The 15,123-nt window shown below is 48.3% G+C and overlaps 1 protein-coding gene across 1 annotated transcript in view; it reads right to left on the bottom strand.

Annotated features, from left to right (window-relative positions):
• Positions 1–2,566: 2,566 nt before the first annotated feature.
• The window catches only part of LOC309867484 (uncharacterized protein), a 76,677-nt gene continuing 64,120 nt past the window's right edge, over positions 2,567–15,123 (bottom strand). Inside the window, exons 2-4 of the mRNA XM_082736388.1 lie at positions 11,490–11,616; positions 5,499–5,679; positions 2,567–5,085 (exon numbers count right to left, since the gene is read on the bottom strand). Of these exons, the coding sequence (XP_082592514.1) occupies positions 3,807–5,085; positions 5,499–5,679; positions 11,490–11,616 (1,587 nt within the window). The 3' untranslated portion in view covers positions 2,567–3,806. The remainder of the gene's footprint in view (positions 5,086–5,498; positions 5,680–11,489; positions 11,617–15,123) is intronic.

The raw sequence follows: 15,123 nt of genomic DNA, 5'->3' as shown, positions 1-15,123 counted from the left end.
TTGCAACATCCCCTACTGCTTCTGTGAGGGTAATACCAGTATCCGAGCAACACATGATTGCTTGAACAGCTGGCAATAGGAATGGGTCCCCCAACAATTTTGTAACTCAAGGAACACCATGAGCTATTGTGCGTGAATGAGATGGTAAAATCACTCCTGAAGCTAGGGGGTGCCTCCCTCCATGCAGCTGAATGCGGACTGATGGACATAATGGGTGGCCTCAATACGCTTATGATGGGACTGGCTGATGCACTTGGGGATGCCCTATGTCTGGGACAAGTCTTCTACCACTTCCCAGTAACTCCTCATTATTAGGATATTGTTAAGGCTAGACCTCAAACAAAGAGGGCTTTGATGGTTTTAACCCTTAGCCACAATTTGCCCCAGGAACTGCCTCTAGTGATAGAAAATGGCAAGTAGAGCCTTTAGCCAAGCCGACAGCAGCCACGTTAAGCAAACCCGGGTACACACTAGATGGAATACACCGAACAGGGATTAATAGCTATGGCTTACCCCACAATGGGACAGTGAAGCCAAAAGGCAATTCTACACTGGGGAAAAAAGGAAACAGTGACAACACATGAACCAACTGCACACAGCCGTTACAGAGGCTACTATCAGAAGTTTGCTCAAGTCAGTGTTCTTTAGGCCTCGGATGGGTTCGCTACTGACTGGACAAGGAGGCCCAGAATTACACGGCTGGCTCCTAACAGAGCCCAATGGCTGTGTGGCTCTAACCTTAGCCATGGCTTCCCCCAGGCCGGATAGACCATTGCACTCTGGGTTTTGCCTGGATGGACAGACCCAGTATTAAAACCATGATCAACCCAGCCAACCTTTCACGTTGAAAACAATGGTGGACACATTCTGTGTTCCACTGGTATGACCACCTAGCATCCACCTTTACTCCTCTTTAGGATGAAGGGTTTTGTTTGCACAAGGAAGCTCTTCATAAGCAGTCAAAGCCCTAAATGACACTCAAATAGCATTTCCCTAATTCCAGAACTGGGCAGCAGTGATCAAAACAATCAACCAGGAGAAGTGAACGACCTCCTGGCCTCTTCTACACGTTCCGTCTCTGGTGGCGCCATGGGGTCTGTTCCTACTGGATCTGCTACCTTGTTCTTTACGGGCAACACGTTCAGCTGAGATTGGCAGAACCCACAGTATGCCTCATAAAGATAAAACTGTATTTTTCAAAATCTCTTGGGAGAATGAGACAATAGTCTATAAAGATGCACTTCAGGCATCAAGCCCATGATAGAAGATTAAAAGCGTTAGTGTCTCATGATCTCCCAGCACTACTCCATGTAACACTGTCTTCCTGGTGAGAAAACCCAATGGTTGGCAAGGGACATCTATCCAGGACCTCTCAGCAATTAAGTAACATGTTCCTGCCTCCACACTGTTGTTTCTAACCCCACGGACCACGGACATCCATTGCCACTAGAGGGAATTTTCCATCGTAACTCACCTATGCACTGGATTTGGGATTCCAGCTGGTAAGTGTAGCAAGTTTTTGCTTCCACTTGGATAATACCCACAGACAGTCATGCCGCAGGGAACTGCAGAGTCTTCTGTACTTTCCATGGACCCCTAAGGAAGCTCTGGATGGCGGACAATCTTCTGCATCTCTACTTTGACACACTATGGAGACAATTTCATTCTGTGCCTTTCAATGGAAGGCATCATCTACTTGTTGAAACTTTTAGTTTTAAAGGCACATAAAGTCTTAAAAAATTAAAGTTTGCTCAAACTCAACATAAACACGTAGGGTATCTGATCTTGGAACCAGACCACACTGGGATCCAGACAAAACCCCTCATCCTTAATGCAGACACATCATGTTTTGCGTCCCGGTGGCATTACGGGTCACTCTTCTAAGGAAAAAAGACTTTTCATAGTTTACTGGTGGGTATTTTAAAAAGCATGAAGGTAGTAAACATTATCTTGGGTGTGCTTCTGCGAATCCTTTCTCTTTGTAAGATGTTATTTGATGACTACTTATTTTACATGATCTCTACACACAATGTGGGGCTCTAAACCACAATGGCAAGACTCAGAGTTCCACGATCCACCGACCTAGTCGTCCAAGCACCCTGCAAATTCTTTTGAAGGTCTGAGACAGCAATACTATCCCGTTTGATGTCCAAACCAACAGGGTGCATTACACTCTTTCTTTTTGCCAAGGGTAAAAGCACAAACACTAGTCCAATTGGTATGCGACTGGGGTACTTCAGGACTGTGGAATATTATGGAGACCATGAAATGTTGTTACATCCAATGTCAATAAAACGAAGAGGCTCCCATGCCTAAAATGTATGTTATGCTGTATTTTGGCAGGAGTTCTGGCTGCTATTACTGGCACTGTGCACACCAGACTGGCTCTGAGGTTAAGAAGAAAGCACTTCACAGATATTCCCACCGCCATCACTAGTCGCCGGGAAAACAAAAAAACAAGCAATCCTGAGCATTGGTCAAAAAGCACATTCCTCCAAGTCATATTGGAACAAAATAAACCAAAGACACCAAAAATAACTCTCAGAAGAGATAAAAACAACACAAAAAATTTAACAATAATTTTTATTTCTCCTCAATAAAAGGAGAAAATTTAGGTGAAAATATGTTTCAATAATGAAGACTGAAAATACAGAGGTGATTCGGAGTCAGGAAATTCCACTATTAGCAATAGAAAACAGAAAAGAACTTTCAACAATCAAAAAGTCTCATGTGATGATCACAGATTGGGAAAGTTTTGGAATATGAACTTCAAGTTTTTTTTTTCTTTTTTCTAAAATTATATAAAGTTGTACACATACACACCCCTCCCACAAACACATTCTTATCAACCTGAGTCTAAAAGACATTGTAATGGGAGGAAAGAAAATGTGTTTTACATAACCAGGTGATTACTTCACGTCTGACACAACAAAATGTATGTTGTACAGATGTAGAGGAGAAAGGTCACTCACCACCATGAGTGTTCGTATCAGCAACAGGAACTAGAAATTAAGACACTTCACATCTCTATCATGGAAGAGGCACTTGCAAAAAAAACAAAGCCATGTTTGCAACAATGAAATGATTTCTGTCCTGCCACAACTGTCACGAACAAAATACATGACGTTCTATACGGGAAGTGTTCCCCAAACTGTGTCCATTCGGGTTTGTCTCCAGTATATTGGCTCTCATTTAAAAAACGATTTTAGGGAGATTAAATGCTTTCCCGCAGTGTCTGTGGTCCCAGATTGAGGAAATACTGGAAGGTTTTTCCATGGTTCTTAACTTCACAGGGTTTCACATCACTGTGCTCTCACAAGCATCCCCGAAGATTAGAGGGACACCTGAAGGCTTTCCCACAGCGTGGACATTCACACAATTCCCGTCTAGTGAGTGTCATCACAGATACTTGCAGTTCTGTGTGATACTAGAATGTCTTACCAGAGACCGTAGATTCACAAAAGGTCACCGTCCACTGTGATTCCTCACATGTTCCTGAAGGGAGTAGTGACCGGTGAAGTTCTCTCCCCAGTGTGTGTCTTCATATGCCCTCGAGGGATGAGGGAAACTTGTATGCTTTCCCACACTCCTTGCATTCATAGGATTTAACTGTGTTGTGCGTTTTCAAATGATCTTGAAAACACTGAGGCTGACTGAAAGCTTTCCCACTCTCTGTGTTTACGAGGTCTCTCCCCTGTGTCCACGTGTGTGCTTCTAGGCACAATGGACTCCTGAAGGCTTTGCCACAGTGGTGACACTTGTAGGTTTCCAGGAGAGGTGAAGACTTTCCCACACTGCTGACATTTTCAAGGTCGTTCTCCACTGTGTGTCCTCATATGAGCTCGCAGGTTTCCAGGAGTCGAGAAGGTTTTCCCACACTGCTCACACTTGCAAGGGCTTTCACCAGTGTGTGTCCTCATATGTGCTCGAAGGTTTGCAGGAGACTTAAAGGCTTTCCCACACAGCTCACATTTGAAGGGTCTTTCCCCAGTGTGTATCCTCGTATGTACCTGTAGGTCTCTGTGGCGCCTGAAGGCTGAGCCACACTCCTTACATTCATAGGGTTTCAGGATATTGTGTGTGGCCATGTGATGTTCAAAAGGTCGATGCTTTCTGAAATTTTCACCACACTCCTTACATTCCAAGTGCCCACCCTCAGTGTGCCTTCTCGCAGTATGTACTACAAGTGTGTAGTGACGAATGAAGGTTCTTTCACAGTGCTGACACTTATAGGGTCTCTCTCCAGTGTGCTTCCGCATGTGTTCTCGCAGGCCTGAGTTATACTTGAAGGCCACCCCACACTGTTGACATTCATACCGTCTCTCGCCTGTGTGTGTTGGCATATGTTCCCGCAGATTTCCCATATATCTGAAGGCCTTCCCACACTGCTGACATTCATAGGGTCTTTCCCCAGTGTGCGTCCTCATATGGATTCGCAGGTCTGCGTTATCCCGGAAGGATCTGCCACACCGGTTACATTCATAGGGTTTCACGGTACTGTGGGTGGCCATGTGACGATTAAAATGTCCACACTTCTGGAAAGTTTTCCCACACTCTACACATTCATAGGGTCTCTCCCCAGTGTGAGTAATCATGTGACGTGTAAGGTAAGACTGATATGTGAAGACTTTCCCACACACGTCACACGCGTACACTCTCTGTCCACAGTGATCCTTCACATGACCCCGAAAAGCCGACCTGCAAGTGAAAGTTTTTCCACATTTCTTGCAGTCTAAAGATTTTTTACTACCGCGACTCTTCAAGTCTCTCTTCGAAGCTCCCCCAGTGTCCTGAGGTTCATAAGGTTTCTCTCCAAGGCCTGGGTCCACGTGAGGGCTGGGGCTCGAGACACAGCTGCAGGCCGGCCCACGTTCCTCACGGGGTCTAGGTTTGTGTCCAGGGTAGGATCTTTGTGGATTCTCAGGGAAAGAACCATCTGTGAAGGCTTCTCTACACTTGGCGTAGCGACAGGACTTGTTTCCAGTAGGACGATCCTCACGCACGGTAAGACTTGTCATCTGCCTTCTGGTTTCTCTACGTCGATTATCTTCACTGCTTTCACAGACCCGCTCCACCAAATGACCTCTGCTCAAAATGGGAAGGCAAACTGTTATGGAATAATCATTTTAAGTGATCTCTTTATTAATTATCTACTGATCCATATTAATGACTACTTGACTACATAATGGCCGTCTTCAGTGAATGGCTGTGTTTGTGGCACTGTCTCCATGGTAACAGTGAAACAAGCTTAATGTACTGGCTGAAGACTGAAATACTGTCAGAACACTCTAGGTTTCTCAGATGTTGGTTTTCTCACCATTATTTCCAACTGAATTAGTTTTCAGATGTTCAGTATCTAGAATGCATTCATTAAAACTATTTCATGTGAAAGTTTGGATCATACAATTACTGAGGTGTGCTCTCAGCGATGCTATGATCTCAAGTTACTCTCACTGTCTGCCCTGAGCCCCTCCTTCTCCTGTATGAGTGTGACTTACCTCAAACACCTTTCCTCGGTTTGGGTCTGATCTCCACCATTAGGAAATTTCCAGTTTGCTCCAAAAACAGAACACGAATCATTTCTTGCAAATAAGATGGTCTTGCCTTCACTGGGGAGCTCATTCTGCAGAACATTCCGCTGCGGCCTTGATGCACTCCTTTTATCCTGACTTGTATCAACTGCAAAAATTAGGAGCAAAATTCAATTTTGGGGGAATGACCTGATGTTTGAAGGTAAGAAAACAGGCCATAAGTTGATTTCTAGTCATACACTGATCCCGAAATGGAAACAAGGTTCATCAGGAAAAACAGACATGTAACCAAAGAAAAATCCTCAGGACCCTAGTGATTTGAGACTTTGGCAATAAGAGGAAAAGTCTATGTAGGTCAGCCTGTTTACTCAGAAATACTTCAAAATCCATGGTGACTAATGTGGAGGGAAGTATTATCAGAAAAGTAGAAAGGAACGGGGCAAGATACGTACGTTCACACCCTACTTCTACAAAGGAACACAGAAAGGCTTGCCCCGTGGGCAAGGATGGATGAAATGTCTGACAGGAGGCCAGGGGAATGACAGAATCATCCTTTTCAGCACAAGGACGGAGTCCCGTTTCTAACGGACATGCACAAATGCCGTTCCCTTCTCTGACTGAGGCTGCTGGACCGTTCTGAAGGCACCGAGGCCATCGGGGGAGCCTGCCTGACTGCCCCAGCGCCACTGGGAGGTCGGACGGTGGGTGTGGCCGCCGAGAGCTCCCCATGAACAGCCCAGCAGGGGGGAGGATTTGAAGGGCCACAAGCAGTCTGGAAGATGGGCTCTTTATTCTTCGAGTTCGTTGCTGATGGTTAAGTGTGGACTTTTTCTTCTTCTACTTGCTGGAAGCAGAGTGACCACTCATTTTTTTTTTTTTTTTGTCAGAGAGAGAGGGAGAGAGAGTGAGCACAGGCGGACAGAATGGCAGACAGAGGCAGAGGGAGAAGCAGACTCCCCGCCAAGCAAGGAGCTCGATGTGGAACTCGATCCCAGGACGCTGGGATCATGACCTGAGCCGAAGGCAGCGGCCCAACCCACTGAGCCACCCAGGCGTCCCGTGACCACTCATTTTATGGTCCGGTCCCAACACGGTGTTTCAACAATCATCTGCATTACAAAATTCTTGCCACATTAAGTGTAATTAAAATCTGTCACTATGGAAAACTAATACAATATTATGACTGTATTCCCTCTGCTGTACTTTCCATTCCCACATTTAGTTTTGTGTGTGTGTGTGTGTGTGTTCCAATATTCACTGTTTCTACCCCACACCCAGTGCCCCACGCAACAGTGCCCTCCTCCATTCATTCGCACCTTCGGTAAGTGCCGCTCTGGACCACTCAATCCCCTTCATCTATTTCTCCTCTCCCTCTGTACCCTCCAGTGGCACAAACACCAATTTCTTCTTGATAGTTTTAAGTCTGTTTCTACTTCCTGTTATTTGTTCATTCACTTTGTTATTTAGATTCCACACACAAGTAAAATATGGTGTTTGTCTCTCTGACTTATTTGCTTGGAAGAAAACCCGCTAGTTCCATCCACATATTCACAAACGGGAAGATGTCATCCTTCTTCCATGGCCGGGCAATCGTCCCTTATATGCATTTTCCACATGTTCATTATCCAGTTCTCCCACTGACGGATGTGCGGGTCCCTTCCGTATCTTGAGTACTGCAAGTAACGCTACGATGAACGTTAGTGCTTTTGGTATGGGTAAATGCCCAGAAGCAGAATTGGATGATACGGTCCTTCTGTGGTGTTCTGTAGAAACTCGGTACTGCTTTCCATGTGGGCTGCACCAATTTACCTTCCCACCAGCAAAGGTGAGTTTCCTTTTCTCCACATTCTCACCAGCACTTGTTGTCCTGTTATCCTTGTCCTTATACAGCCAACCTGGCTGCCATAAGGTGGTATCTCACTGCGGATTCGATTTTGACTTCCCTGATTATTTTCTTTTAAAGATTTTATTTATTTGACAGAGAGAGAGAGAGAGATCACAAGCAGAGAGGCAGGCAAGGAGAAAGGGGGAAGCAGGTTCCCCACCGACCAGAGAGCCTGATGTGGGACTCGATCCCAGGACCCTGAGACCATAACCTGAGCTGAAGGCAAAAGTTTAACCCACTGATCCCCCCAGGCACCCAGTTCACATCTCTCTTACCAGCTTGTGCTGCTCGGGACAAAGATGTTCCATCATCCACTCATTGTTCTTTGGCTCCAAGTATTTTGTGATTCCTCCCTGACCCTCTCTGTTGACCCACTGGTATAAGTAGCATGCTGTTTGGCCTCAACATGTATTTGCTTATTTTTATTTTTTTAGGTAAAGATTTTTGTTAAAAGATTTTATTTATTTATTTGACAGAGAGAGATCACAAGTAGACAGAAAGGCAGGCAGAGTGAGAGTGAGGAAGCAGGCTCACCGCTGAACAGTGAGCCCCACATGGGACTTGATCCCAGGACCCCGGGATCATGACCTGAGCCGAAGGCAGAGGCTTCAACCCACTGAGCCAACCAGGCACCCCTGATAAACATTTTTTAAATTTATCTGTCAGAGTGAGTAGAGAGGGGGCACAAGCAGGGGAAACCACAGGCAGAGGGAGAAGCAGGCTCCCCACTGAGCATGGGACCGTGACCCACGTGAGAGGCAGACCTTTCACCAACTGAGCCAGCCAGGCATCCCAAGCTGCTTCCTGTTCTTATTATTGACTTGTAATTTCATGCTGCCATTCTTCAAAAACATGCCTCATAAGATCACAGTCTTCATAAATTTACTGAGACTCGTTTTGTGGTCTAACACACAAACTATCCTGGAGAATGTTCTGTGTGTCCTTGAAAAGAACATGAATTCTGCCATTTGGAATGGAAAGTTCACTATGTCCACCTGGTGCGATGTCACTGAAATCCACTCTTTACTGATTTTCAGTCTGGGCGTTCTATGCCAGCACGTTAGTGGAGTGTTAAATCCTCCTACAATTATTTACTATCGTCACTTTCTGCCTCTATTTCTCCTAATATTTGCTTTATATATTTAAGCATTCCCATTGGTTCCCATTATATTCAACTGTCCAACTGCTCGTGTCTAATCTGTCTATCATCATGTCATGGCAGTCTCTGTCTTGTCACAGTCTTCGTTGTGACCTCTACTGTATCTCATGTAAGTACTCTAGCTCTACCTTTTACCCCCCTTCTATTTGCGTGGAGAATCTATTTTAGTCGACTTGACTTTCAGTTCATATTGTGTCTCACTTTTAGGCAGACGACACAGGGTTCATTTTTTTTTTATCATTCAGTCAATGTATGTCTTTTGATTGGAGCATCTAGTCTGTCTACATTGAAAGTAATTACTGAGAAGCATGTACTTCTTCCTAGTTTGTTAAATGTTTTTTGTTTGGTTTTGTTTTATTTAAGATTTACTTATTTGAGAGAGAATGGGAGAGAGAGCACCAGAGAGCAGCAGCTGGGTGAGGGACAGAGGGAAAAGGAGTTGACTACACTCTGAGCAGAGAGCCGACCTGAGCCAGAAGCTCTGAGTCACTTCCTACTGGCCCTGGGACTTCTCCTGAATAATCAGCTCACAGCCTTACGGCGTTTCCCTTGTAGTTGAGAGTTTCTCCAGCTGGTTTCAGATAATCTCTTCATATTTCCTTTTTTCTCCATTTTATTGTAAATGTGGGTGTGCACCTCCTTTTGTTCTTCGCATTTGGCCCTGCTGAACCTCCCAGACCTGAGTATTTGTTCCATGCCCAGATCGGAGAACTCCTCACCCACAGTTTCTTCAAAGAAGTTTCCGTTCTTTCTTCTGTTCTCCTCCGTAGACCCCCATGATGCAAATGTTCTCATCACTGCTGTGCTCAACAGGTCCCTGAACTTAATACGTCAGTTACTCATTTCTCACCATTACTGTAATTCTGCTCTTTGGCTTGGTTGCTTCCTACGTTCCCTCACCTTCCAGATCACGGGGAGCTGCTGGGCGTCCTCCAATGTGCTATGGACCCCCCTAGGGTATTCCTCACGTCAGTTAGGGGGTTTCTTAGCTGTGATTGGTTCTTGTTTATATTTTCTATCTCCTTGTTGTAGTTCTCACCGTGTCTAGCCACTCTTCTCTCAAGCCTGGGCGGTATCTACATGACCACTACCTTGAATTCTTCTATCTGGTAGAAGACTTAGCTCTCTATGATTTAGGTCATTTTCAGTGCTTTTATCCTCTTATTTTCTTTGCAACAAATTCCTCTGTCTTCTCCCTGTGCTGGCACGTATTAAGTCAGTCAGCTACATCTCCCAGTCCTCAAAGCAATGACCTTTCCAGAAGACATGCCTTGGTGCCCTCCACCACAGCATACCCCGGCCACCAGGACCAGGTGCTCCAGGAGTGATCTGCTGTGGGCCCTGTGTGGCCGCCTGTCACGGCTGAGACCCAGCTGCTACATGCACACTGTGTGGGGCTCGCACCCCTGCATGGCTGGCTGAGAAGTCCTGCTGTAGCCTTGCTGGGGCACTGATGAATGGGGGTCACCCTCAATATGTCTGTGTGCAACAATGCGTGGTGACTGCTGTGGGCGCAGAGGTGGGCAGCAGTAGGCAGCTGAGAGGCCAAGGGACCAAAGGCCTGAATGTGGACAATATATGCTCCCTGGTCGCTGTGGTTAGCTCCTTCGATCACGGGACAGGAATCATGCTGGAGAGGCGGCCATCACACTTGGGGTTGCCTGACAGGGGTGGCAGGACAGGAGTCCCAATGCAGAAGACATCAGTCCCAAGGGTGGCTGGACAGGAGCTACTTTGGATGGGTTCCTCCAAGACAGGTGGGTTAGACGGGTTAGGTGAATGGGAACCAGTGCTGAGTTGGGGAACCAGTATAAGCAATGCACATGTGACGGGTCAGAACTGGCTCCCAGATGCAGCTGGCTATCCCGGGGGACGGGCTGCAAGACAAAGGACACCCGTCAACATGTCAGTCCCTAGACGGCTCTCTGGGCCTCCAGTGTGTGCCCTAAAATTAGGCAATGAATCTTCACACATAACGCAGGGACGTTTCAACATGCAGATCTGTGCTCCGTCCTGAGCCAACTGTAACAGTGTGCTCTCTGTCAGTTGTCTATAGTCCTCCATCCTTCCTGCATGGCCCAGCCAAAGGACTAAAAAGAGAAAGAGGCAGGAAAGGTGTAAAGGGGCAAAGGCAGTCCATAGGGCTCCCCTTTGATCTCTGGACGTTCTCAAGGAACAGTCCCATCGCCCCACTGATGGTTTAGCTCCCAAACTTAAGACCCACTGATTTTCGAAGGCAGGTGTTCCAGGCCCTGGTCTTTGCACTGTGGTCCCCAGGGCCAAGAAGCCTGGTGTAGGGACTCATTTCCTTGCTTCTATCTACCTGGGAGTGCCCATCCAGTTTTCCACATAGCCGCACTGGGGCTGGGTTTCCAACCACATCTCTGCCCCACCTACCCTCTCCCATGAGGATTTCTCACAGGGACTAGCTGCAAAAGATCTGTTCTGGCAGCCTTCAGATCATTTTGAGACTGAGTCAGAACACAAGCAGTTCTTGCCTCAGTATGTCCAGCAGAGCTAGTGAGCTCGGGATTCCCCTACTCTGGCATCTTCCCTCTCATTAAGTGAGGGTTTAACTGGAGTGACGTCACCGAGCCTGACAGATAGCGACCCCCATGTAACTTTCATAGGAGTGAAAAGTACACTCCCCGCCCTAACGGGACCCTGGAGACCACATTCGCGTTTAGAAAAGCAGGGAGTCTCAGACTTGGATCAAGATTAAAGAAGAGTCGATTTAACACATGAAACTCTGTTTTCACCAAAAGGTATGTGACCCTCCGTAGTTTCCAAGAAGGCTTGGACCACGTCTGTCTCTCCTCCGGCATATTCCCATTCCTCGGCCCAAGGAAGATCAGACACTTCTAAGAAACACTCGTTCCCTACAACTCTAGAGACAGGGCGGAGCCACGCTTACCCAGGGAGGCCAGGTTCCTGCAGGTCTCCAGCATCACATCTCTGTAGAGCTGCCTCTGACCATGATCCAGCAAAGCCCACTCTTCCCGGGAGAAGTTCACAGCCACATCCTCAAAGACCACTGCATCCTGGAACATCCACATGTTTTGTTGTAGCAACGCTCCCTCCTCACCCGTGTGTGAGGGAGGATGTGGGGGCGACACATGGGGAACCGCATCCCACCCTAGGACCCAAGTCACACCCATGCGGGAAGTGACAACACGCAAATACATCCATGGCACTGCTGTCAGTGATGGGAAGGGCTGGGACCCCGAAGCAGAGAGCAAGGACGACAGCTCATACAGACGAACATACACCCCAATATAGGCTATTTGTACTGAAAATGAGCAGATCTGAGCACAGTTGTATGCGAAAGAATGAAAAGTGAAATACTCGTTCAGACCACACTGAAACTGGACGGCACATCTTTGACTTGCTCAAGGACGATTACTGCCTTTTCAGCCCCAAGAACTGGAACCAGATGTCAGGATGCTGTGAACACACAGATTCCAGTGCTGCTCTCACTGGAAGGCAACAAGGTCAAGGAGCCTAGCACAGTCCCCTCTATCCCGGCAGAGGCAGACACCACCCTGTCCCTGGGTTAGGTGGACAGTGAGCAGGGACACAGGGCCCGGGGGCCTGGCACACGCAGTGCATAAGAGGAGCTCCAGTTCCTGAAGAGTCACGGAAATCAGCAGGGCCTCGACCATATACCCCCGTGCCCAGAATGCAAGACTGAAAGACTGATGGCCACAGAGCCCAGGGTAACTTTAACAGAGGGCAGGAACATAATGTAGGGGCCGCTTTCCAGCAATAAGCTCGAGCAACGGAAAAATAAGCATCAAAGCAAACGGCCCACAGCAACCACAGCTGAATGCTAACCGGCTCATGAAGTCACTACCTGCAAATGGCCAGAGGCCCTAAGCAACCAGCAGACTTCCTCCAACCAGGCACAGTTACCAAAACAGGGAAAAGTCCATAGGATCACACACTCCCTTACGGTCACCCCATTTCTCACTCCTTGGTACCAACTCAAGGCAGACACTGTCCTCCGCTGTCCTGTGTGCTGCTCCCCTGTGGTTTCTTCAATAAACTTATATCTTCTTGGTCTATCTTGGGTGAATTCTTTCCCTGTCGGGGTCACGCCCCCAAGATGGCACAAGTCGCGCCCCTAAGATGTCACCGGAGCAGTACGGACAGCCTAAAAAACATCCGCCCTGGCCACACGTGACCTCGTGCTCGTCACATGAGGACCATATGCCACCACTGCCTACGAGCCCCAGATACCTCCTGTTCACGTGAACACCCCTGTGATTGGCTGTTATGCCCTATATAAGGCAAGGGAACTTCCCCGCAAGGGGAGGAGAAAGATCCACCAGGGAATAAACAAGAGCTTGTGCATCGACCTGTGTGTGTGTTGCGTCATCTCTGCAGGCAGGGAGAGCGCGACATTCCCCCACCCATGCCACCAGCTCCACGGGATCAGGCCGCCCCATGTTTGGCGTCCGTCATGGGCACCACATTGCTCTGACACTGTATCCCCAGATTCTTTAAGAATTTTGTGGGAGTTTCCCTCGGTGACGATCTCCAGATGGGACTGTTCCATGAGAACATCCAGAGGCCCAAGGAGCGCCCTATGGACTGCCTTTGCCCAAACAGGTGAGAGATTTCCCCTCTTACCCCTTTCCTCCTTGTTCTTTTTAGTCCTTTGGCTGGTCTAACCCTAGTACTCCACAGACAACAGAACGTCTTGGGCTGTGCGTGCGCGTGTGGGCAAAGGACCCCTTTCCTATTCTCTCCCACTACATCACCTGAGCCCTCCACTCCCAACACGTGGCGCAGCTGGCAACAGCAGCTCCTGCAAAGTGACCCCGCATGGGGAATGTACTCTCCCAGACCCTCTCCTGAGGCCTGCTGACTCTCAGCAGCCTCGCTTCTTAGAGACCAACCCCTTACTTTCTTTGTGCCCTTATATTCAGCCGCCATCTTGATCTATAGCCAAACACGTTCCTATGTGTCCCAACGGTGAGTCCTCTCCTTGTATGACCCGGTTTGGCCACCTGGTGTGTGGCTCTGGCTACTGCCGGAAACAAAGCAGCGGGGCTTACTACCCCCATCTGCTGCAACCCCTCCTTGGTGGGACAGGCCTCTGGGCATCAGCAGCAGGTCTTTCCCGTTATAGGCAATAAAACGGCTGGTTCAGGGAGCACAACTGCAGTCATAAGCCTTATGAACAGAATAAAAACCAAAACCCCATGATCACTCCGACGGACCCAGGAAGCCATCTGACCAAACCCACGACCCTGTCTTAACAAGAGAACTCAACCAACCAGGAACAAAGGGGACGGCCTCACCCTGGTAAGGGGCAGCGGGGAAGAGCCCACACCTAACACCTGAGCAGCCGCGGCTCCGAGGAGGATCTGCCAGCGGCCGACAGGTTCAGGAGATGCCGGACGGTTGTCATCAGGGGCGCGGACGTGGCCCTGCAAGCAGACACCCCTCAGACCCACTAGAATAGCTCCGAGGTCATGCAGGCGCCAGCCGGGGAGGAGGCGAGGCAGGGGCAGCTGTCACGCATCTCTGCTGCTGGGAATGCCAAACGGTGCGGCCACCTGGGAAGAGTCCACGTGGTGAACGTCGAGTCACCGCGCACGACAGCGGCCAACACCAGCTCGCGCTCGCCCGCGCTCAGCAGCCGACCCCACAGCCAGCAAGGAAACCCGCGCAGCAGCCCGTCCGCTCCCCGGAAACGAGTAAAGGAGACACGACTAAGATGGAGTCACGAGTCCGCAGAGAAAGCACCCGAACCCTCCCTCAGGGCCAGGTGCGGAGTAACGCGGGGAGATGCGCGCCGCAAGGCCGTCCTGCACCGGAGCAAGGAAGATTGTTTCTCCGCATGGCAACAGTCCAGCCAATGAGAGACACTCACGGCTCAGCCAATGAGAGACACTCACGGCTCAGCCAATGAGAGACACTCACGGCTCAGCCAATGAGAGATAACTCACGGCTCAGCCAATGAGAGACACTCACGGCTCAGCCAATGAGAAGTCACAACACATGGACTCTCCAGCTTGCTCCAATGGATGCTCTGTGTGGCGGCCCCGCCCTGTGCCCCGGCTCCTCCAAGAAGGAACCGCTCGCTTTCTTTCCCAGGCTTGCCTGTGCTGGGGGCTTCCTTGTCCCCTATTACGATTCTCTGATATTCCCGGATAAACCCATTTTTCTTCAAGATTTAAAAAAATTTTTTTAAAGATTTTATTTATGTATTTATTTGACAGAGATCACAAGTAGGCAGAGAGGCAGGTAGAGAGAGAGAGAGAGAGGAGGAAGCAGGCTCCCCGCCAAGCAGAGAGCCTGATGGGGGACTTGATCCCAGGACCCTGAGACAATGACTTGAGTCAAAGGCCAAGGCTTAACCCACTGAGCCACCCAGGCGCCCTGAGATTTTTAAAAAATTTTTATTTAATTTGTTTTTCATTTAATATGTTTTTATTACTAATTATTTATTAATATTGTTAATATTTATTAATACATTTATTTGTTATTATTTCTTATGCATGGATCTATGAGCGCAGAGGGAATCTCAAGCAGACCGT

The sequence above is a fragment of the Mustela nivalis genome (assembly GCF_964662115.1).
Source record: "Mustela nivalis genome assembly, chromosome: 1".
Lineage (NCBI taxonomy): Eukaryota > Metazoa > Chordata > Mammalia > Carnivora > Mustelidae > Mustela > Mustela nivalis.
The sequence above is the reverse complement of the archived record's forward strand: the minus strand, read 5'-3'. Positions and strand labels throughout refer to the sequence as shown.